This window comes from Bidens hawaiensis, unplaced genomic scaffold (assembly GCF_021521415.1).
Source record: "Bidens hawaiensis isolate Kalapana, Puna unplaced genomic scaffold, B.hawaiensis_p1.1 tig00000512_1, whole genome shotgun sequence".
In the NCBI taxonomy this organism is placed as follows: Eukaryota; Viridiplantae; Streptophyta; class Magnoliopsida; order Asterales; family Asteraceae; genus Bidens; species Bidens hawaiensis.
Window position 1 is genome coordinate 3383811 of NW_027491033.1, and position 25530 is coordinate 3409340.

The 25530-nt window shown below is 35.9% G+C and overlaps 1 protein-coding gene across 1 annotated transcript; it reads left to right on the forward strand.

Moving 5' to 3' along the window:
• The first annotated feature begins 1563 nt into the window (after positions 1-1563).
• LOC143634209 (actin-depolymerizing factor 5-like) lies at positions 1564-9764 on the forward strand. The gene is made up of 3 exons (XM_077102364.1): positions 1564-1678; positions 1856-2115; positions 9186-9764. The coding sequence occupies exons 1-3, from the start codon at positions 1658-1660 to the stop codon at positions 9334-9336; spliced, it is 432 nt and encodes a 143-aa protein (XP_076958479.1). The 5' UTR covers positions 1564-1657; the 3' UTR covers positions 9337-9764.
• The last annotated feature ends 15766 nt before the right edge of the window (positions 9765-25530 follow it).

The following is a 25530-nucleotide window of genomic DNA, read 5'->3' on the forward strand; positions in this document are numbered from 1 at the left end:
CCTGAGAATATTCTTGTCACCTGTCTCACTTTTTACAGTATTTTATCTCATTGAATCACTACTAAAATTTTTTTTTTAACTCCGTTAACTTTTATTCGAATTTCAAACTAAAATTTAGGGATTTTGATCAGACATAGGATATAAGTGATTGATGTAAACTCACATTGAAACGGTGCTTCAATCAAAATTGAAAGTTTTGGACATTATTTAATTGATGCATATACAAGTTTTTCTGTTAAATTGCGAATTAGCTTACATATTGTATTAGTTAGGCCAAGTCAAGATAAAGAGCTAGACGGCTACTTATACTCTTATGAATAAGAAACTAGAGTGCTAGATTACTGCATATAAAACACATAGTCAAGATACAAACATTGACAAACTAATTTTGGACATGTTCTAAATAGAAGAACATAATATTATATATGCTAGTGTCCCATGGGTTGTCGTTCAGTAACAATCAATTTCCTACCAGTTCACGAGGATGTACATTATGATTAATCTTCACCATGCTTGCCATGTTATGTAATGCGCCCATTATAAATTTATGATTAGTTAGATCCTGATGATAAGCATTTGATGGTTGTAAAGAACACTCTTAAGTAGTTTCCAATGATATATATGCTTTCTATTTCCATGGTGACTGAAAAAGATCTATGTGTAAAGGCTTAGACTATTGCAAACTTGTTATAGATGATTTGCGATCACGATGAAGATGTTTGTTGTGTTTAAATGGAGCTCCTTTATTTAGAAGAGTTCAAACATAGTGCGGCAACAAAAGCACTCCATCAGAAAAACGAAAGTGTATAACAACATTGGGCGCCAAAGGTAAGTGTGTGGGTGAAGCATTTCATCTCAGAGGTGGATGTTATAACCAACTCAAACAAATATGTTACGATATTTTTACAACTTAACGATATGCGTCATGTCTGGATATATGCAAGTTTTACTAGCTTGTTGGTATTACGCACATCATTTGTGGGATCCTCATCTTGTATATCTAAGAGCACTCATATTGAGCTCTGCATTCCATCCCCAATAATTTAGCAAAAAGTTACATATATCTCCTAATTCAATTCACCTTTTAAAGAAACTATTACATTGTATTCTTCATTCTTACTTCTATTTAGTTAAAACTCCTATATCTATTTCCAAATACTTACAAACATAGGAGAAATGAGTAATGAATGATCTTAACAATATGAAATGAGAAGAGAATGAGATGAAGTGTTAAGTCAAATTAAATCCTAAAATTATCCTGGCATGATGTTGATATAAGAATGATATGTGAATGTTCTAACAAGAATTACTTTTACACCTAATCAAATAACATTTTTATACTACATTAAGACTTATAATTAAGTAATTTATTTGATACTTCCACACAAGCTCAAAAATCACATGACCTTACCATTTTAACCTTGTACAAAACTAGACAAAATAATAATATAATTTAGCCGACTAATCCTTTTCCCATTTCTTGGTATTACTGAAATATATCTAAACCTGAGGGGCATTTCAGTGATAGCCCATGTATATAATAATCTTGACACACCAACACTCGCCATATTCCGTTCTTCTCTACTGTCCCACCCAACAATCTTTTTCACACATTTTTCTCCCACTACTCACCAACCAGATTCATCATTCATCCACCATGGCTATGGCTTTCAAGATGGTATGATCACTTCCATTATATCTTCATCTTAATTTGCATATATAAGCTAGTCTTGTGTAAATCATGTACGTGTTTGCATATTTGAATGAAGCTTATGATCATCTTGAGATAACTTTGAGTGAATATGATATTAATGATTGGCTGATGATGATTTGATGATTATATGTATGATTACAGGCGACAACGGGAATGTGGGTGTCGGATGAGTGCAAGAACTCGTTCATGGAGATGAAATGGAAGAAAGTTCATCGGTACATAGTGTTTAAGATCGATGAGAAGTCGAAACTGGTGACGGTCGATAAGGTTGGTGGTGCTAGCGAAGGCTACTCCGATTTGGAAGCATCGCTCCCTGGAGACGACTGTCGTTATGCCGTCTTTGACTTTGATTTTGTCACCGTTGACAATTGCCATAAGAGCAAGATCTTCTTCATTGCATGGTCCGTCATGATCCTTTCCTCTTATTTCCGTAGAATAGTATTATTTGTATGAATTATATGCTATTTTTTTATCAACAGTTAAAATTGAGACAAAAGTTTTAATAGACATATAAGATAATATAATACTTTAAATTAAACGAATATTATCAATAATTATTACCATGACTTGTGATTGTATGCTAGTACTTGCATTATCAAGTTGACTTGTCTAGATATATAATAGATATGTTGGAAACTTCTCTAATATAAGTCTTGAATATCTTATAATCTGGAGAGACATAACCTTATGAATTTTGTTTCTCATAAAGGCAGAACATGACACAAAGTGACATTGTATTATTTTTAAATGTTTACATATGTGAATGTTGATGGTTTAGGTATATGATTAGAAAACTTCCCAAGGCATAAAAATAAAAGAAACAGTGTTGGGTATTTTTAACGAACAAACAGAAATGAAAACCTTACATTTGTAGTATTCATTCATGTAGACATTAGCTTCCCTTTCAACCTATTTGTTCTCCTGTTAAGTTACTTTTAGCACATAAATTTTATCAGTTCTACAAAGACCGGTTATTTTTATCCTTGTTCGATTGCTTTACTTTTAACCAAACCGGTGATTGTGGTATACATGGTCTCTAGTTTAAGCGTTAGAATCTACCGGTCTCTTTAGGTCTAAACGTGGCTAAAGATCAAGATCTATACAAAGTGGCATTATAAAAAGTTCCTAAATATGTCTTTGTTTAAGGTTAAAAAAAATGAATACCAAAATAAGTGAACTGTTGGACCAAACATTATAATACAGTTAAAAAAAAGTAAAGCAAACAGCTTTAGATTTCTTCCAAATATGAAAAGAAGGATCCACTAGAAAAGGTAAAAAAGCGTGGGAATCATATTCCTATAAACTCTCATACAACATTGATATGAAACTTATCTTTTACATTATAGTACAATATTGTTTATTAATATAATTTTTTTTTGATGTGCGAAGATATATATATAAATAAAACACGAATCACAACTAAGCTTTAAAAACCAAACAATCTATCCTAGTTCACACAAACGGCAAGTGTACCGGTCGCGTATAGCAAAGATAAGTCCGGATATCGAACTCGAAGACACGTGAGAACGGCTCAAATAATAGACCCTAATCCAAGTCCTACCCTAATAATATTTAATTGATTTTATTGTTTTTTTTATTTTATTTTAATTAGTTTAAAACTAACTTACTTAACTTAACGAAACTAACAAGAAAACTTAACGGCACTTACGGAGCTTTTAACAAATATGGAGAAACGACTACCTAGGCAAGAATCTTATTAACAGTTCAACGGTTAACGGAATTAACTAATCACATGACACCGGGATCTTAAAATAATCAACTAAGGCTTATTAAAATTCGCTAGATCACCTCTCGGTCTCACCAACTAACCTTCACAAATTTAAGAAGATTGAATAAATGCACCGGGAAAAAAGATTATTAAAGTAGCCAAATGACGCATCTCCTCTCGGACTCAACGACACAAAACCCGCTTAAAATTGGTACTAGAAATTATAGGGATAAAGGGGGTAACAATATTTAACTTAATCTAAGACACATATTTGCACGCAAAACTAAACCGGATAAGACCAAAACTCGCTCTCGCGCAATTCTAACCTAACCGAATAAAGACGCGAGACAAACCGACTCCCTATTACCTCTCGGTCGCAAGGAAGGTGAAACTATTGAATTTTAATAATTAAACGTACTCAAGATTCCTATGGTCGCGCTAACCACAATAAGATCAAAAACACCAAGTCTAAGACCTAAACGTAGAACTCTAACCAAATGACACACAACCAATCAATCAAAGTAATACGCGGAATCAATAAGCAATAATTATATAAAAACAATATTTAACACATCAAAGATTATATTATATAAAGCTTTCAATAATAATACGTCGTGTAACTAGTCAAAACCAAATAAACCCCTAAACAATGTCAATAATCATCTCAACCTAGGTAGTACAAATAGTTTAGCTACTCATAATAATAAAAGACTCAAGATAAATAGTAGCCAAACTCATGTCTAACAATTATTGAATGAAGTAAATAATGTTTTAACAAGTAAAACCGAATAATAGACGAACCAATTAGTGCTCCAAACCTCTTGAGTAAATGCTTCCTTGCTGCTGCCTTCTTCTCCTATTGATCTCAAAAAGTTTGAAAAATACTTTCTTCTTTCTCCTTGAAGAACTGCCGATCGGAATAATATTAATGGTTGTGGTTTTAATATTTTTCCTCTTTTTGTTTCACTCCTGATCACAAGAACTTGACCAACCCAAAACAATTGTAATATTTTATTCTTCTTTTCTCAACAATACCGTGATTGTTGACCAGAACCAAAGAAAATGGTTTTTTAGATTGTTTTCTTTCTTTTGATGTCCAATGATCCGATCGGACTGCCCCCCGTATGGTGTTAGGGTTTTTATTTTTTAATGCATAATATATAATATGCATGTAATGGTCTACACTTGTGGGTTTGGGTCGGGCTTCAACTTGGTTCTTCAAGATTTGATCAAAAAGGCCACCAATGTCTTCAAAAACCCAAACCTTTTTTTCTTTAAAACTCGTAACCTACACAAAATAATAAACTTTGTAAAACCAAGTTAAAACGAGTTAAAAACATTATTTATTATATAAATTAGTAATAAAAAGGTGATAAAATGGTACAGAAAAATAAGTGTGTTTTACAACACATCATTTTTCTATATTAAATAACTGAAATACATGCAAGGTATTATAAGTTTTATCAACCAAAGATAATTATCATTGAATAATTGAACGTGTACTTATACAAGAGAAGATCCAGTAATAGTGGATCATATAACAACTAACAGAGACCTATTCTAATTATTTGAAATACAAAAATAAATACAACATGTGATAAATTTGTATACAAGTAAATGGATAGAAAACCCACATAACCCTTAGACCGGGTTATGTGTTAATACGCCCCCGCAAGATGGACGATCTTGGGATGAGACCAATATTGGATATTAGCATGTGATATCGTTGTTTGAGCAGCGGCTTGGTTAAGGCATCTGCTAGTTGGTCGTCACCCTTAATGTGAGTGACACGGATGGATTTATCTTGAACCTTTTCACGGACGAAATAGAAGTCAAGAGCAAGATGTTTCATTCTGGAGTGAAAAACCGGGTTTGCCGAGTAATGGGTAGCACTTAAATTATCACAATATATAGTGGGTGTTACCTTTGATGTGTAACCAAGTTCAGACAGTAAGGACATTATCCATTGAACTTCGGTTGTGGTGGACGCCACAGCTCGGAATTCAACTTCGGTAGAAGATCGAGCCAAGGTTGGTTGGCGTTTTGAACTCCAAGCTATCGGATTGGAACCGAGGTAGACAATTGTAGAGGTAGGGTACCAAAAAGACCCAAATACCCTTAAGTACCACCCGCGGGCCACAGAGAATCCTCTTATAAACCACCCGCGGGGCACATGGACCACCCGCATATCACGAATGAGGAGGAACGTCCTCACAACATGCGCGGAAACATCCTGGCATCCTCAAAAGTCGTCCGCAGGACGGGACGTCTGTCCGCCTAAACATCCGGAAGACAATGCCATAGGGACAGCTGTCATCACTCAAATACTCTCTAGAAGAAAGTTCATGATTCTTACTTGGGGAATACGTGACTGAACAGCCAATAAATAAAGGACACCTGGCCAGTTTGTTATAACCGTGCACATGGCCAGGGTGCAATCCATCCTATCATTAGACGACGCGTGTCCAGGTTGTTATACCCATGCACATGGGACGTATAGCTCAACCTATCGCAAGAAGACACGTGTCCAGGCAGTTATCAAAGATCTTCTAGAAGAAGACAGCTGGCCCAATCATCTTCCTACACCCTTCGGCTATAAATACCTTGTCAAACAGTGTGAGGTATTCATTCACTCACTTGCATTCTGACTACACTTAGTCTGTTTACTTCAGTACTTTCTGCATTTACGAACGTTACTGATTCTCACGCCGGAGGGTGGTTACAGGAAGACCCCCCCTCTTGTCCTTCCTGTAACGAGACTCACGGTGTCTGTTTTGCAGGTTCCGGTCATTAGACTTTAGGAAGTCACACTCATATCATTGGTAGTAATTATCGTATCTTACCCTGTAGACTCATTGGATCCAGGACCCATACCCGGGGAGTGGATCCGTGTTTCTTCAACAATATAACCCGTGGTACTTCGATATGTTTGTTTATCGCTAGCCCAATCAGCATCAGTAAACGCATGTAGATGTAATGGTGAGTTGCGTCGTATGAGTATACCGTGATGAAGTGTACCATGTAAATACCTTAGTAATCTCTTGAGGGTAGACCAATGAATGTCAGTGGGTCGGTGCATGAATTGTGAAAGTTTATTCACAGCAAAAGCTACATCGGGACGAGTTAACGATAAGTACTGCAAGGCTCCTACAAATGAGCGATAGGCCGTAGGATTATGTAATGGGGAGCCATCGTCTGGGGTGAGATGAATCGAAGTGGTCATAGGAGTGGAAGTCAGTTTGCAATCACTCATGTTTGCCTTGGTGAGTAGGTCAAGGATGTATTTACTTTGGGAAAGGAATAATCCATTACGATGAGGTAGGACCTCAACGCCAAGAAAGTAGGAAAGATTCCCGAGATCCTTTAAAGAGAATCGATTAGAAAAGGATGTAATAAAGGATGAAATGAGAGAAGAGTTTGGTCCGGTAATAATGATATCATCAACATAAACAAGGACATAAATGGGAGAAGATGGAGATCGAAGAACAAAGAGAGAAGGATCGGATATTGTTGGTTTGAATTTAGCGGACAATAGGTATGATTTTAGTTCTTCATACCAAGCACGGGATGCTTGGCGAAGACCATAAATGGCTTTATTTAATTTACAAACATGGTGTGGGAAAGAAGGGTTGATAAATCCCGGGGGTTGAGACATGAATACAGATTCCGTCAAAGTGCCTTGTAGGAAGGCATTATTGATGTCTAATTGGCGAAGACACCAATTTTGAGAAGTGGCTAGTGAGAGAATGAGGCGGAGTGAAGCTGGTTTCACAACGGGACTGAAAGTTTCAACGTAATCAAGACCCGGACGTTGATGAAAACCTTTGGCAACAAGTCTTGCTTTTAGGCGAGCAACCGACCCGTCAGGGTTGAATTTGGTTCTGTAGACCCAGCGACATCCAACAAGGTTAGGAGCTGTGTCTGCTGGTACAAGTGACCAAGTTTGATTGCGAAGAAGGGCGTCATATTCGTCTTGCATGGCCTTGCGCCATTGAGGTTGTTTAAGTGCTTGAGTGATGGTGGTCGGTTCAGGGAAAGGTTGAGGGATTGCATGATAAAGAACAAAATCATTATTATGGTACTTTGGGTTTGGTTTGGATTGTCTAGATTGTTTAGGTGAGGAATGATTGTTTTCTGTAGAAGTAGGAGTAGACGAAGAAGTGGAAGTGGTATTAAGTGAGGTAGGGCTGATGGAGGCAGGAGAATTGGTGTGGGTTATGTGATTTGAAGAATGGGGTGGGGCTGAATTGTTTGAAGTGGGAGGTGGTAGGCTGTGTTTGGGTGACGGGTTGAGGTGAGGTAGGTGGCGTGTGGGTGGGAGATTGAGACAAGGGAATTAAGTTAAGTTGAAGCCATGTATCGGCTAGGGGAGGTGGTGGTGTAACAGTATTAGTTAGGGAGGTATAAGGAAATATTGTTTCAACAAAATGAACGTGCCGAGCGGTGAATATTTTGTTAGTGAGTGGATCTAACAGATGGTAAGCACTTTGGGAGGAAGAATAACTTATAAAGATGCAAGGCTTAGACCGGGAGTCAAGTTTATGTTTAGAGTAAGGACGGAGCCAAGGATATGCTAGGCAACCAAAGCTCCTCAACTTTTCATAATTAGGAGATGTATTAAAAAGAAGAAAGTATGGAGAGTCATTCTGAAGGGTGGTAGTAGGAAGGCGGTTAATTAGGTAGGTGGCAGTTGTGAAGGCAAAAGGCCAAAATTTTAAAGGCATGTGTGCATGAGAGAGGAGACTGAGGCCGGTTTCAACGACATGTCGATGACGAAGTTCGGCATAACCATTGTGTTCGGGTGTGTGAGGTGGAGATGTGAGATGTGTTATGCCACAAGAGGCTAGATGAGAGGCAAGTTTAATGTATTCACCACCATTATCAGAGAATAATTGTTTAATTTTAGTTTGAAATAATTTTCAACAAGACGTTGGAATCTAGTGAAAATTGTGAGAGAATCGGATTTATGTTTTAAGGGATAAATCCATATGTATTTAGTGAAATGGTCTACAAAAATTATGTAATATTTAAAACCATCAAAAGAAGTAATAGGAGAGGACCAGACATCATAAAAGAGTAATTGTAAAGGTGAACTAGATTTAAGAGAAGAAGCATGAAAGGGAAGCTTGTGACTTCTATTAATGCAACAAGAGTTACAATTATATAAGTTTTATCAACCAAAGATAATAATCATTGAATAATTGAACGTGTACTTATACAAGAGAAGATCCAGGAATAGTGGATCATATAACAACTAACAGAGACCTATTCTAATTATTTGAAATACAAAAATAAATACAACATGTGATAAATGTGTATACAAGTAAATGGAGGGAAAACCCACATAACCCTTAGACCGGGTTATGTGTTAATAGGTATAAGCACTGGAAAAGCCATGTCACGTGTTATTTTAATGTAAACAAAGTAATTATTACTTCATAACGTTAGATTTGATCATTCAGTCGATCTGGAAATCAATTTTGTTTTCATAAAAAACTTTTGGTCTAATTTTTTTTTTTTCGTATAATATCACTATCATTGTTTAACAGTTATGTCTTAACCAACAAGAACACAAATAACAAAGTACGAGACTATGTTAATACGATTGTTGATATATAGTCGTTTAAAACATGAGCATATATAGTCATCTTTCGTATGTCGATCTTGTAAACATCTAATGTAATTTAATTGCTGATGATCGTATAAAACACGGGAGTATCCAATTGTTTGTATTTTTTTCAGGGCTCCAAATGCATCAAGAATAAGAGCAAAGATGCTATATGCAACATCAAAAGATGGAATAAGAAGAGTGTTGGAGGGCATCCATTATGAACTTCAAGCAACAGATCCAACTGAGATGGGATTTGATGTCATTCAGGATAGAGCCAAATAAATAAATAAATATGAATGGTTACTTACTAATAAAGACCAATTAATGTGATCAAGAATATGTCCCTTTAATCAAGTTGGTTAAATATATGATTGATCACCTTATGGTCACATGATAAAGGTCTTTTTGGTAAATAACCCTAGAGTATGTCATCTTGTCTTCTGTAATTTAAAATAGAACATGACATTGGATCCTAAATAATATAATTAGGCCCACAACATCGTGTTTTTGGCCTATTAGCAACTTTAATAACTCAATGATAGAACTGTGTCTTGTTCTTATCACTAGATGTCCACTCAGTTTTTTCTTTGTTATTGTACTAATGATGTGACTTCATGTACTAATCTTGTAACAGTTTCTCTCCTTGTTAATTCTAATGTAATGCAAAGGGTCCTTTCAACTATGCCCCTACTATTATTCGCCAAGATCTTAAAATATTGTAATCAATGTTAAAATCGTTAGTATGTGTGATTTTGCATATTTTTATATCATGAATATAGATGGTGATATCATATATTCAAATATGTTATTAATAGTGTTTTGGTGCTACACAAGACAAGAACACTTATTCTACTTTTATGCAGGTTTAGATATGTTTTACATTCTTTTTCTTGCAAATTTTGAGTGAAATAAAGGCCATGTGCGTTCTTTTAACCTACTGACCAACTAGATCATAATCATTTGTGGGAGGCTCGTTGAAACTCATTGATTCATGTTTGCTCAGTGTGGATTACTTGTAGAAGGAAATCCGTGGTTCCTTTCCGTCATCCACTTAATCAAGTCACCTGATCGAGCATATTATGGATGTTGTTTATTTCAATACTCTATGCTTTATATAGCTAAAACTAGGTTATGTACCCGTGTGAAACACGGATTAAAATAAATTTTTTTTTAAATAACATGATGTGAAATACAAAAAAAAAATATGTTGAACAGATATAAAGATATAGTTTATGATAGACTAATTACACATTACACAGTATGAAAATAAAGAGTTGTTGAAATTCATAAATCTCTAAATGTTTTTTTTTGTAAACAATATTTGTAATTTTAATTATAACTTTACCCTCTATATCCTAAATTAATAGTTTCACTTTGTGTCTGCTTTTAACTCTAGATAATGCAATACATAACTGACTATAAGTTAAAACAGGTTGTCCAAAAAACAAACCAATAGTGATTGGCGTCAATTTTTATTTATCTTTATTGCGAAACAAACATAAGGTGAAAATTTCATTCTTTGAAATTTAAAATTGATTATTATATCTAAAGGTATATGATTTTTTTTTAAAATAAAAATGTGAGTTCATTTGTATTTTCACATGTAGTTTATTTTCACATTGTATAACATGATTACTATATTGTATTTTCACATGTAGTTTATTTTCATTACATGTGTCACTTTTCTAGTTAATATTTTAAGTAGTAACACTTCAACATCGGCTTTTGGGACTAACCTATGACAAACCTTAAATTTTGAAACCATTTAAAACATTACAAAAGTAATACTTTGTTTTAACATATAGTTTTATTTCTAACATATACCATCTGAACAATGGTAATAGTTTTCATCTCTCAGAAACATGGATAGTAAACGGTTGTTAGTTTCTTGAACAAACTCATTTTGTTTTAAGTAATACTTTGTTTTAACGTATAGTTTTATTTCTAACATATACCATCTGAACAATGGTAATGGTTTTCATCTCTCAGAAACATGGATAGTAAACGGTTGTTAGTTTCTTGAACAAACTCATTTTTTGGTGCAAGTATTACTCGTTCACTAAAGAAATCTATATTTTTTAAATCTTCAAGAATAAAAGGATATATAAAGTCAATTTATCATCTGATTAAAAGTGTGCTTAAGTCTAACATTTATATTCCTAGGGTAAGAATTTGTCTTAATCACCTGAAAAACTAAAACATGTAGTCTAATGTTTAGATTTTTTGTGGATTTTTAAGATGAGGAAACATAAATGATGGCATGATTAAATAAATAAATAAATAAAAGTAACTGTAAATGGATACTTTTTTAAACTAACCCGTGGACCAAAACTCATTATAATTATAGTGTGTTTTGATCTGAACCATGTTTGATCCTTTATTCGGTTAAAAAAACCCGCTTGTTTAAATTAACACAAACACTGAGAATACATAAACAGTGAAATGATCTTTTAAAGGTTTTAATGAAAAAACTTGTAATTTAGTAAACAATCATATATTTAATAAGTTAATGTTTATTGAAATTTTTAATTTTTAATTAAGCTTGCTCTTCATCCAATAATATTATTTCTTAAACATTAATATTAATAACTAATATAATATATTTAAACCTTAATTTTTCAAATAATTATTTAATCAATGTGAAAGTTGATTACTTATAAAATCTTAATATTAATAATTAATACAATATATTTATGTAAAACAAAATAATAAATTTATGTTGATATTAACTTTTTTAAATCAGGAAATAATTATTAAGAAAAAGAAAATGATAGATTAAAAAGAAAAAAATGAAATCTAAAACTATTAGTAAGAAAAGGATGTAATTAATATGAGAGAAAGGAGGGAAACATTGGTAAGAAACACTCTAATGTGATGACAAGTGGCATTTAAAAACTTTTGTTTATTATATAGTATAGATTCTCCATGTTTGAAATATTTATACAAGATGTTCGTAAAAAAATTAAGAAAATACACATTTTCCCGAGTTCAAATGCATATGAGAAAATTTTAAATCCAAATTTGAAACCAATCTTATATAAAAATTATGTTCTGTTGCTCAAATCCTAGTTTAAAAATAATTTATAGTTTATCAAAAAAATCCAAATTTTTCGACAATGATGCACATTTATTTTCCATTAATTTGCAATTGCATGTGACTTTAAAATTTTATTCTAACAAACCTACAACTTCAATTTTAATATTTCCTTATCTTCTTATTTCACAATTAGTGTTAATGAATGAATCAATTAAGATTTACATTTAATAAAAACAAACTTGAATTCATATATTGAAATTGCTTAGGGCTTAAAATATAAAGACCATATCTTTAAATACTATTAAAGCAATGCAATTGTACACATGGCCTTCTTCTAGGTTGTCCACATGTGCAATCCAGTCAGCAACTTTCCGTTCACATATTCTCTATTAGGCTGCCACATGTCATGTTGACCAAACACCCAAAAAAACTTATTTAAACCTTAAGATTTTTCACCCAAATCATTTTAATCTCTCTCTCTCTCTCTCTCTATCAGCTTACTAACTCCACAATCCACCATCTTCTAAATTCCGGTAATGTAGATCGGGATTAATTATCATTTTCCGGTAAGGTTTATATATTGTACTCTAATAGCCAACAACGTTATATGATTTTCCGGCAAGAAAATATCTTTTTACGGTAAGGTTTTTGTAAGGCCCCGTTACCGGTAACCCTACTTTCGTGTTGGATTTACTCATAAACACAGTTCTAAATATCAGAGTTAATAAAAAAACTTTACGCGGAATATAAAACTTTCATAAAACATTACATATCAATTCATAATCATGTCTTAAAACGTTCCACTTGTCTTTCAAAATCAAAACATAACTTATAAAACATATCAGATCTTCAGATGCCAGGCTTTAGTCTTCTGCCATGTGTCCTCCACTCAAGCCAGCTGTCTCATCCTACTCACCTGCGTGCATACTAAAAGTCAGCTACGCTGAGTGAGTTCTAGTTAATCATACACTACCATACAATACCTTGTTACATACATACGTACTTAACCTCATAACTTTCTTTCATTCACACATAAGTACTCATACCTTCATTCTTACTTACATACTTTCTTTCTTACTTACATACTTTCTTTACATTCATAATCATACGTTTAAAAGAGCCTTTCGCCCTATAACCTCACAGATATTATAAGGGTCTGGTCCCTAACATCACAGATATTATAAGGGTCTGGTCCCTAACATCACAGATATTATAAGGGTCTGGTCCCTATCATCACAGATATTATGAGGGTCTGGTCCCTAACATCACAGATATTATTAGGGTCTGGTCCCTAACATCACAGATATTATTAGGGTCTGGTCCCATGTTTTCGAATATTAGTAGGGTTCGATTCCCTCTTCGTTACCATACAACCATACATCATACCTCGAGTATTATTAGGGCTCGGTACCCCTTTCGTAACCATACAACCATACAACCGTCATTTCCTTCTTTTATTAACTTTCTTACGTTCATACACATAAACATACATATCATACTTGCCATATTTATAACGTTACAACCTGACAGTACGTGCAATATCCGAAGATCGTTCACGAACCATCAAGCAATCATTCATACATATCACCTATATCACCTATGGCATACACTTATCACTTTGGATAAATGTATTAACAACACATCAAGTATGCACACAGCCCCGAAAACATAACAAGGAATGGGGCTAGAAACTCACCTGGATCCTGTTACGCTCGCCGTTGATCGTAATTCCTTTCTTTAACTGGGCTCGGCTAACTGTATAATATTTACACATATCAATTAACTACTGCTACTCGTTTGTATTTCTATCTATATATGACCCACAACGAACGGGGGTCCGGGGGCAGCGCCCCTGGCAGCGGGGTTCTAGGGGCGGCAGCCCCTAGCGGGGTCCAAGGGGCAGAGCCCCTGGCTGGGGTTAAGCTGCCAGGTCAGCTTGGAAAAATTTTATTTTCGATAACTGCCTTAACACATTTTCCATTAGGTTTTTAATTTATTTTATAGACGAACTTCGCTTCAGGCGAAGTTAAACCTTAGGCGAACTTGGAAACAGCTTGGTTCTGGCTTGATTCGATCGAATAGGAACACGTTCGATCGAATAGGAACACGTTCGATCGAATACAACACGTTCGATCGAATAGGAACACGTTCGATCAAACAGGAACACGTTCGATCGAATAGGAACACGTTCGATCGAATACAACACTCATTCGATCGAATACAAAACTCATTCGATCGAATGAGTTGGAGACCATTCGGTTGCTTCCCTATTCGGTCGACTGGACTTGTTCGATCTACGCATTCGATCGAATGGACTGATTCGATCGACTGGTTCGATCGAATGAGTCTGATTCGACTCCTTCAAGCTGGGCGACGCAGAAACCCACGGGTTTTCCAGATTTTCCAGATTTTTGACCCAAAATCGGAGTTTTTGACTCAAAAATGCTCGGGATTGAAAGGGCTATCGATTCCTAGTACTTTTAAACACAAAAGCTTGCATTTTGACACCAAAACAAGGCGGTTTTTGACCCGAAAACTCAAGTTACGTTTTTGCTCGATTTGAGGCCGAAATGGTTATGAAAACGGATGATTTTCGAGAGGGACTTACCAAAAACGATTAGGAACAAGATTGTGGACTCGGATTTGTGATTTGAGAACTTTCTCTCTCTAACTTCTCTCTCTAGAAATGAGAGTGTTTGGGTGGGTGTAAGTGAAGGAAGATGGTGAAAAATGGTGGAAGTGTCAAGAACTTTCGTTTATATACTACGGGTTTGGTTAGGCTCGGGTTGGCTTCCTACGGGTCGAGACAGGCCGAGTTCATAAAATAACTAAGCCCAAGACCCGTTCCTTACTCGACATTAAATAACTAAAACGTGAAATTACTAAACATAACTTTCTTTTATTTATCAATATAAAAATTTTAGGATGTTACAAGTCTTCCTCCCTTAAAGAGGTTTCGTCCCCGAAACCTAACTATTACATAAACAAACTAGGGTAAAACTTGCGCATCTCATCCTCGACTTCCCAAGTAGCATCAGATCCCTTGCGGTGCTTCCATATCACTTTGACCAAGGGTATAATCTTGTGACGAAGCTGCTTCTCCTTGCGATCAACGATCTTTATCGGTTGCTCGATGTAGTTCAATTGTTCATCAACCTCGATGTCCATTAAGGGCACGTGAGACGTGTCATCAGCTAGACACTTCCTCAGATGAGAAACATGGAAGGTTGAATGAATTCCTTCTAACTCATCGGGTAAATCCAGTTTGTAAGCTACTTCACCCACACGTTTTACAATCTTGAACGGTCCAATGTACCTCGGACTCAACTTTCCTCTTTTCCTAAAACGGATAATCCCCTTCCAAGGCGAGACCTTAAGCATCACATAGTCGCCAACGTTAAACTCAATTGGTCGTCGCCGCTTATCCGCATAAGACTTTTGTCTGTCTTGAGCGGCTTTCATTCTTGCTTTGATCTGATCGAACTTTGAAGACGTTTCTTGAACCACTTCTATACTTCCCATTTCCTTCTGACCAATCTCACCCCAACACACCGGGGTTCTACATCGTCTACCGTACAGCATCTCAAACGGTGGCATACCAATACTCGAATGGTAACTGTTGTTATAGGAGAACTCTGCCAGATGCAGATGATCATCCCAACTTCCACCAAAATCTAAAACGCAAGCACGTAGCATATCCTCAAGGGTTTGGATCGTCCTTTCAGACTGTCCATCGGTTTGAGGATGATACGCCGTACTGATGTTCAACCTCGTCCCCATAGCTTCATGAAATTTCTTCCAGAACCTCGAAGTAAACCGTGTATCCCTATCAGACACGATCGATAACGGTACTCCATGCTTGGTTATCACTTCCTTGATGAACAAGCTTGCTAACGTTTCTGACGAGATGGCCTCTCGTATGGGCAGAAAGTGAGCACTCTTGGTCAAACGGTCCACAATCACCCAGATGGTATCATGTTGCTTAGCTGTACGAGGTAGCTTAGTTATGAAATCCATGGTGATGTGTTCCCATTTCCACTCAGGTATCTCTAGCGGTTGCATCTTCCCATAAGGCTTTTGGTGCTCGGCTTTGACTTGTAAGCAAGTTAAGCACTTACTAACATAATCCACTACATCGTTCTTCATTCCTGGCCACCAGTAATCTCTTTTCAAGTCTTGGTACATCTTTGTAGCTCCTGGATGGATTGAGTACCTTGACTTATGAGCTTCATCTAAGATTCGACTTCTAAGATCACCATGGCGTGGGATCCACATACGGTCGAACCTAGTCTTAACTCCATGAGTGTTTTCCATCAACTCATCTTGCTGGCCATAAATCCTTTCTTTCTTTACTAACCCTTCGTCTACTAACACTTCTGACTGCACTTTGATGATTTCTTCAAAAAGACTTGAGTTCATGATCAACTTGTATGATTTCACGGTTGCAAGGACTTCCTCATTCTTACGACTTAGCGCATCAGCGACCACGTTAGCTTTACCGGGGTAATACTTAATCTCACAGTCGTAATCCTTTATCAATTCTAACCATCTTCTCTGCCTCATGTTCAGTTCTTTCTGCTCGAAGAAGTACTTTAAACTCTTATGATCGGTATAGATAGTACACTTAGTGCCGTACAGATAATGCCTCCATATCTTAAGAGCATGCACTACAGCTGCTAGCTCCAAATCATGCGTCGGGTAAGTACTCTCATGGACCTTCAACTGTCTAGACGCGTAGGCTATCACCTTCCCTCGTTGCATCAACACGCAACCTAACCCTTGATGCGAGGCATCAGCACAAACAACAAAATCCTCATCACCATCGGGTAAAGTAAGGATTGGAGCTTGCGTGAGTCTTCTCTTTAATTCTTCAAAGGCTTCTTCTTGAAATTTTCCCCAACTGAATACTATCGACTTTCGGGTCATACCGGTCAGCGGTGCGGCTATCTTGGAGAAACCTTCGATGAATCTCCTATAGTAGCCAGCTAACCCTAGGAAGCTTCGTATATCAGTCGGATTCTGCGGAGTCTTCCAATTCGTTATCGCTTCAATCTTAGCTGGGTCCACGGTAATCCCCTCCGGATTAACCACATGACCTAAAAATTGCACTTCTCTTAACCAGAACGCGCACTTCGAAAACTTGGCGTACAACCTTTCTTTCTTCAGAACTTCCAATACCTCTCTCAGATGCTCGGCATGGTCAGACTCACTCTTTGAATAAATCAATATATCATCGATGAAGACGATAACCGACTTATCCAACATCGGTCGACACACCCTATTCATCATGTCCATAAATGCTGCAGGAGCATTTGTTAGACCGAATGACATTACAAGGAACTCGTAGTGTCCATACCGCGTTCGGAACGCTGTTTTAGGGATGTCTACCTCTTTCACCTTCAGCTGATGGTAGCCTGATCTGAGATCTATTCGTGAGAACCAACTCGAACCTTGCAGTTGGTCAAACAGATCGTCAATCCTAGGCAAGGGGTATCTATTCTTTACCGTAAGCTTATTCAACTCACGATAGTCTATGCACATTCTCATACTTCCATCCTTTTTCTTCACAAACAAAACCGGTGCGCCCCATGGAGAAACACTCGGTCTGATAAAACCCTTGTCGAGGAGTTCTTGCAGTTGGGACATTAATTCCTTCATCTCGGACGGTGCTAGACGGTAAGGCGCTTTCGCGACGGGCTGGGCTCCTGGTATTAAATCTATCTGAAATTCTATTTCTCGCTCCGGTGGCAGCCCTGGAAGATCCTCAGGGAATACTTCTGGGTAGTCGCGCACAATAGGAACATCCTTCATTTCTTTCGTCTCGGCCGTAGCGTTGACAACATACGCCAGGTAGGCACCGCACCCTCGCCTTAACAAACCCTCGGCTTTTATCATCGAAATGACATTAAGTCCATAACTCTCCTTATCACCATAAACCGTCACCGCACTACCATCCAATGACTTTAACCTTATCATCTTACTTTTACATACTATCTGAGCCTCAAACTCCGACAACCAATCCATACCCAAGACTACATCGAACCCTCCTAAGGCCATAACATACAAAGTAACAGGGAACTCATGTCCCTCTAACTCTATCTTACAATTCTTCACCATTTTTGTTATTTTCACCGAAGTGTCACTTGCGGTTTCTACTACAAAAGTTTCAGACACTCGGCAGCCCTTCATTTTAGCTAGTTTACTAAACGTCGTAGCTACAAAACTTCTATTCGCACCAGAATCAAATAATACAGAAGCGGAAACATCGTTCACTAGAAACGTACCTGTGACGACATCCGGAATCTGCCTGGCTTGTTCCTGGGTCAGCATGTAGGCTCTAGTTCTGGGCCTAGCTTGATCGGCATCCTTCTTTCCACTACCTCCAGCTACACCTTCAGTGCACTCCCTTGACATATGGCCTGTCTTGCCACATTTGTAACATGCTGGCTTCGCACTGCACTCATTGGCATAATGCCCTACCTTCCCGCACTTATAACAGGCATTCGACCCCATTCTGCATTCTCCACCATGAGCCTTTCCACATTTGAGACAAACATTAGAACTTTTACCCCACTTGCACTCACCACCATGCCTCTTTCCGCAGGTCTTACACGATCTCTTCTCCCACACTTTCTGTTTCTTATCCCTGGAGTTCCATAACTGAGTACCGGGTCGTTTAGCAGGAGTGACCCCTTTCTTCTCTTTCTCTTCGTCCCTTTCCACCCTATCATCCGCGGCCACGTCAGCATAGACCATTTCCGCGAGTCCAACAGCCGAATCAAAAGTAGCAGGTTGAATCGCCCTGACTAACATGCGGACCTTTTGTGGCAACCCCCTCACATAACATTTGATTCTCTTGACCTCAGTGTCAACCATGTCAGGCACCAACCTAGATAGTCGGTTGAACTCCGTGGTATACTCACGATGCGTCATCATACCGGCTTTTAAATTCTGGAACTTCATCTCCGTTCTTTCAACCTCGGCATCTGCACAGAACTTCTTTATTACCAACTCTTTCAAATCTTCCCACCTCATCTCTTTGATCTCTTCACGGGTCTTCCTCTGCTCCACACTCTCCCACCAATACATAGCCTCATCTACGAATGACTGAGTAGCATAACCCACAGCTTGGTCGGGACGGCATTCGCTAATGCGGATAACCTTGTCCATAGCGGTTATCCACTGGAGAGTAGCGATTGCGTCTCCTAAACCAGTCAGCTTAGGCGGGTCACAACCTTTGAAGGACTTATAGCTGCACCCACCTTGTCCTCCTCTCCTATCATCGACTTTCACTGACTTATCCCCACTCGAGGCCCCTCTTTCACCTTCCCCATCCTTTCTACCATCACCACCCGCCCCTTCAGCAGTTCGCTCACGGCTTCCAGCAGATCCTTCGGGATTCAGGTTCTTCACAGCAGCAACTACAGCCTGAACGATGGCTGCTTGAACTGCGGGGCTAAGTTGAACTTCTTCGTTGTTGTTCTGGTCTCCTCCAGCCGCGCTTCCTTCATCTTCGGTGTGGGAAGCTTCTTCCACCGAGGGTTGCCGGACAAGACGAGGCCTGCCACGACGCCCAGTGCGACCCCCAGTTTCAACAAATTCTCCAGCTCCAGCCATTAGTATTCTAAAGGGGAAAACACAAACATCATCACTCAAGGAACTATCTAGTACAAGGATAGTAAGGCTAACAGGTAATAACAGTGGCCAGTTGTGATTAGCTGATCACATTACTTTCCGCGTCCTATACACTTCCTTTTATGAGTCTATTTGTGCTGGTTCTACTTAAGTAGTTAGTCAATTCAAAACAATCAATTATTCCTATCCGTACCATTCTCATATCTTTTCTTTCTCATTAACGTATATCATTTAATCATACCTTTCACCTTTACTGATCTTGCTTGAGCGACACATGGCATTCTTGAACTGGCATCTTCTTTCTTTTCTTACTTAAATCCCATTCTCTGTTCGAGTCTAAGCATGTAGGATGCTTAAATCTCTCGAACTTTGCTCTGATACCAACTTGTAAGGCCCCGTTACCGGTAACCCTACTTTCGTGTTGGATTTACTCATAAACACAGTTCTAAATATCAGAGTTAATAAAAAAACTTTACGCGGAATATAAAACTTTCATAAAACATTACATATCAATTCATAATCATGTCTTAAAACGTTCCACTTGTCTTTCAAAATCAAAACATAACTTATAAAACATATCAGATCTTCAGATGCCAGGCTTTAGTCTTCTGCCATGTGTCCTCCACTCAAGCCAGCTGTCTCATCCTACTCACCTGCGTGCATACTAAAAGTCAGCTACGCTGAGTGAGTTCTAGTTAATCATACACTACCATACAATACCTTGTTACATACATACGTACTTAACCTCATAACTTTCTTTCATTCACACATAAGTACTCATACCTTCATTCTTACTTACATACTTTCTTTCTTACTTACATACTTTCTTTACATTCATAATCATACGTTTAAAAGAGCCTTTCGCCCTATAACCTCACAGATATTATAAGGGTCTGGTCCCTAACATCACAGATATTATAAGGGTCTGGTCCCTAACATCACAGATATTATAAGGGTCTGGTCCCTATCATCACAGATATTATGAGGGTCTGGTCCCTAACATCACAGATATTATTAGGGTCTGGTCCCTAACATCACAGATATTATTAGGGTCTGGTCCCATGTTTTCGAATATTAGTAGGGTTCGATTCCCTCTTCGTTACCATACAACCATACATCATACCTCGAGTATTATTAGGGCTCGGTACCCCTTTCGTAACCATACAACCATACAACCGTCATTTCCTTCTTTTATTAACTTTCTTACGTTCATACACATAAACATACATATCATACTTGCCATATTTATAACGTTACAACCTGACAGTACGTGCAATATCCGAAGATCGTTCACGAACCATCAAGCAATCATTCATACATATCACCTATATCACCTATGGCATACACTTATCACTTTGGATAAATGTATTAACAACACATCAAGTATGCACACAGCCCCGAAAACATAACAAGGAATGGGGCTAGAAACTCACCTGGATCCTGTTACGCTCGCCGTTGATCGTAATTCCTTTCTTTAACTGGGCTCGGCTAACTGTATAATATTTACACATATCAATTAACTACTGCTACTCGTTTGTATTTCTATCTATATATGACCCACAACGAACGGGGGTCCGGGGGCAGCGCCCCTGGCAGCGGGGTTCTAGGGGCGGCAGCCCCTAGCGGGGTCCAAGGGGCAGAGCCCCTGGCTGGGGTTAAGCTGCCAGGTCAGCTTGGAAAAATTTTATTTTCGATAACTGCCTTAACACATTTTCCATTAGGTTTTTAATTTATTTTATAGACGAACTTCGCTTCAGGCGAAGTTAAACCTTAGGCGAACTTGGAAACAGCTTGGTTCTGGCTTGATTCGATCGAATAGGAACACGTTCGATCGAATAGGAACACGTTCGATCGAATACAACACGTTCGATCGAATAGGAACACGTTCGATCAAACAGGAACACGTTCGATCGAATAGGAACACGTTCGATCGAATACAACACTCATTCGATCGAATACAAAACTCATTCGATCGAATGAGTTGGAGACCATTCGGTTGCTTCCCTATTCGGTCGACTGGACTTGTTCGATCTACGCATTCGATCGAATGGACTGATTCGATCGACTGGTTCGATCGAATGAGTCTGATTCGACTCCTTCAAGCTGGGCGACGCAGAAACCCACGGGTTTTCCAGATTTTCCAGATTTTTGACCCAAAATCGGAGTTTTTGACTCAAAAATGCTCGGGATTGAAAGGGCTATCGATTCCTAGTACTTTTAAACACAAAAGCTTGCATTTTGACACCAAAACAAGGCGGTTTTTGACCCGAAAACTCAAGTTACGTTTTTGCTCGATTTGAGGCCGAAATGGTTATGAAAACGGATGATTTTCGAGAGGGACTTACCAAAAACGATTAGGAACAAGATTGTGGACTCGGATTTGTGATTTGAGAACTTTCTCTCTCTAGCTTCTCTCTCTAGAAATGAGAGTGTTTGGGTGGGTGTAAGTGAAGGAAGATGGTGAAAAATGGTGGAAGTGTCAAGAACTTTCGTTTATATACTACGGGTTTGGTTAGGCTCGGGTTGGCTTCCTACGGGTCGAGACAGGCCGAGTTCATAAAATAACTAAGCCCAAGACCCGTTCCTTACTCGACATTAAATAACTAAAACGTGAAATTACTAAACATAACTTTCTTTTATTTATCAATATAAAAATTTTAGGATGTTACAGTTTTCCGATATGGTTTTATATTTATTTTAATTGTTATATGATTTTGTAATAATCTCTTTAGGTTGTATATCAAAATCCAAGATTGAATTGATATTTTGAAGTTATTATGGTTTTCCGGTAAGATTTTTGTCACAAATTCAACTATGTATGCTTATGTCACAAATTTTAGATTTCAACTATGTTTCTAACGTGTTAATGTTTAATTCCACATATTTTAATTTTCTATCAACATCATATTTATAAACCTTTGAATCTCATTTCAGTTTACAATCCTATATCAATATCAATATATATATATATATATATATATATATATATATATATATTAGATATATGATCGAGAGTGAAAGATTGTGGTACACATGTTAGTAGATCGGGATTAATCGTTTTCCGGTAAGTTTATATATTATACTCTAATGGCCAACAATGTTATATGATTTTCCGGCAAGGTAATATCTTTTTCCGATAAGGTTTTCTGATATGGTTTTATATTTATTTTAATTGTTATATGATTTTGTAATAATCTCTTTAGGTTGTATATCAAAATCCAAGATTGAATTGATATTTTGAAGTTATTACGGTTTTCCGGTAAGATTTTTGTTTTCCGTTTTTGTTTGTATTTATATTAATTATTATATGATTTTCTTATAATCTCTTTAGGTTCTATATCAAAATCGAAGATACAATGGAGATTTTTCCTATTTCATTTTTCCGGTAACGCGATTCACATATTCCGGTTATCAATTAGAATATATGTTTACATAATTCAAATTTTCTATAATTGGTAATTTATTTATTACGTGATATCAATATTAATATTTAATTTTCTCATTTCAGGTTATGTCTCCAACTTGATGTAGTTAATTTCATGGATTGAGGATTTGTTGATAAGATTTCTTATTTTTTGTTTAATATTGATGTATATTTTTGTTATTATTCATGTATTTATGTATTTTTGTTTAATATATTTGTATATTTTTGTTATTATTTATGTATTTATGTATAATTTGTGCACCTCTAAAAAATATTTCTCAAATGTCAATATTATTATCAATCTCCATTAGTAAGATTAAGTTTTGAGTAGTTCCTAATTTTCACACACTTTCCATCTTTTTTTGTTTGACCAATGTATAATGAGACATAAATGTCACAATTAATGCTAATGAGTGTCATAATTTGGTTATGGAAACTGTAACAATTAATGCACTATAAAAACTCGAAATATTATTTGAATTTGAATTCTAAAAAAAGATATATTACAGTTGGTTATGAAAAATTTTTGTTTCCTTTGTCAATATTATTATATTTATTGGTTTACAATCTCCACAATCTTTCTATCTTATATGTTTGACCAATTTATAATTAGACATAAATGTCACAATTAATGATAATGGGTTTGTAACAAAATTGAATGCAGATTTCATTGACTGTAATAAAATAATATTAATTATGGATCGACTAAAAAAAGTAATAATTTCAAGATTACATTATGCCATGATTTTTGTAATATTTTTTGTATTTATGATCTTTGACTATAAAAAATTCCGTTTAATAATTTTGGTAAACAGATTTATAACTTAAATAACAATTTATTATATTCTAATTTAATCAAATGATATAATAAAGTTGAAAGTCATTATTTATAATTTATTATTTTTTACGTATATTCAAATTAATAATTCGAATTTCTAATAAATAAGTTGAGTATAATTTATTTATTTATTTTTGGAGATGACTATAATGTGGGTCGGTGTTTTCTAAAATTTTTAAAGTTAATAACTTCCTTTAATATTGTTGACCGACTATTAGTTTTGATAGTTCCAGAAATTTTGGTAAACAGATTTATAACTTAAATAGCCATTTAATATATTCTAATTTAATTCATTTTCCTAATATATTCAACATAAAATGTCAATATCTTAAATACGTGTCTATTACATTTTCTGTTTTTACGGGATATTCATATACGTTCGTTAGTAATGACTTTAATAATATTCTCATTTAAATATCACAATTAGTTTCCACGTTTTTAATATATTTTTTTTATTAAAATACATGTATATATGGTATATATATTTTTGTATCATTTCACCTTTAAATATTTTCAAAGTCAACATAAATTTTAAATTTTTTTAATTTTTTCAAAGTTATTTGAAAATTCATTTATTGTAAAATGTTTTTATGTTTTGCAAGTTTAACAAAATATTAATGTCATTGATTTAAAAGTTTGTTGCAAGATTGGTCAAAAATAAATAAAAAATCATAACTTTTTGAAGTTGACTAATTCCAATTTTTTTTATATTTTGTAACTATTTTGAAAATATTTCAAAACGGGTTGTTTTAAAAGAGTATCAAATTTGTTATGTATAAAATTACGGCCAAAAACGTTTTTATTGGTATATCTTTTTGGTTTAATGGTTTAATTTAGAAAGATGTTTTATGTTGTCATTTTACTTTGTTTGTTGTTGTATGTTATTTTGTTTTAATAAAAACAACAATTTAATAAAAATAATTTTACTAATGTTCAAATGTTACTCATTATTAAATATATTTAATTTGGATGCTATTGTTTTATTATATTTTCAGGTGATAAAGCAAAATGAGTTTCTTTTGTAGAATGTTTGAAGAAGTTGATGGTGGTTTAATATGAAAGAACATGTTTATTCTTTTGTTGATTTTTTGGTTGTTCGATGTACATTAATTTATTGTAACTTTTAACTTTTAATATCTAGAACATGTAAATGGTTAACGTTTTGATCCGAAAGTTTGAAGAAGTTTTTTGTTGCTTGAATTTGTTGTTTAAATTTATTATGTTTGTTGATATGTTTTTCCACCCGTGTGTAACACGGGCTATACCCTAGTATTAAAATAAGTTAAAAAAAGGTGAGAAGAGCCATGAGATTGACAAGTGGCAAAATTAGGCAGTCATTTATTAGAATAGATAGATAAGTTATGAATTGTATCCACGGATAACGTGTGGTTAGTATTACACAATTTTTTTCATTAGCAAAAATAAAATTCATAAGTTTTTTATTGATATTTAGTTAAACTAATTTGCAATTAAGCAAAACATGACACGAAAACAAAAGACATGAAACAAGCGATCACAATCAGACTCATGTTTGATAAATAT

Coding starts and splice junctions, on each gene's coding strand:
- LOC143634209 (XM_077102364.1), top strand. CDS start 1,658: ATGGCTATGGCTTTCAAGATG. Junction 1,679..1,855: donor TGGCTATGGCTTTCAAGATG/GTATGATCACTT, acceptor GTATGATTACAG/GCGACAACGGGAATGTGGGT. Junction 2,116..9,185: donor AAGATCTTCTTCATTGCATG/GTCCGTCATGAT, acceptor TATTTTTTTCAG/GGCTCCAAATGCATCAAGAA.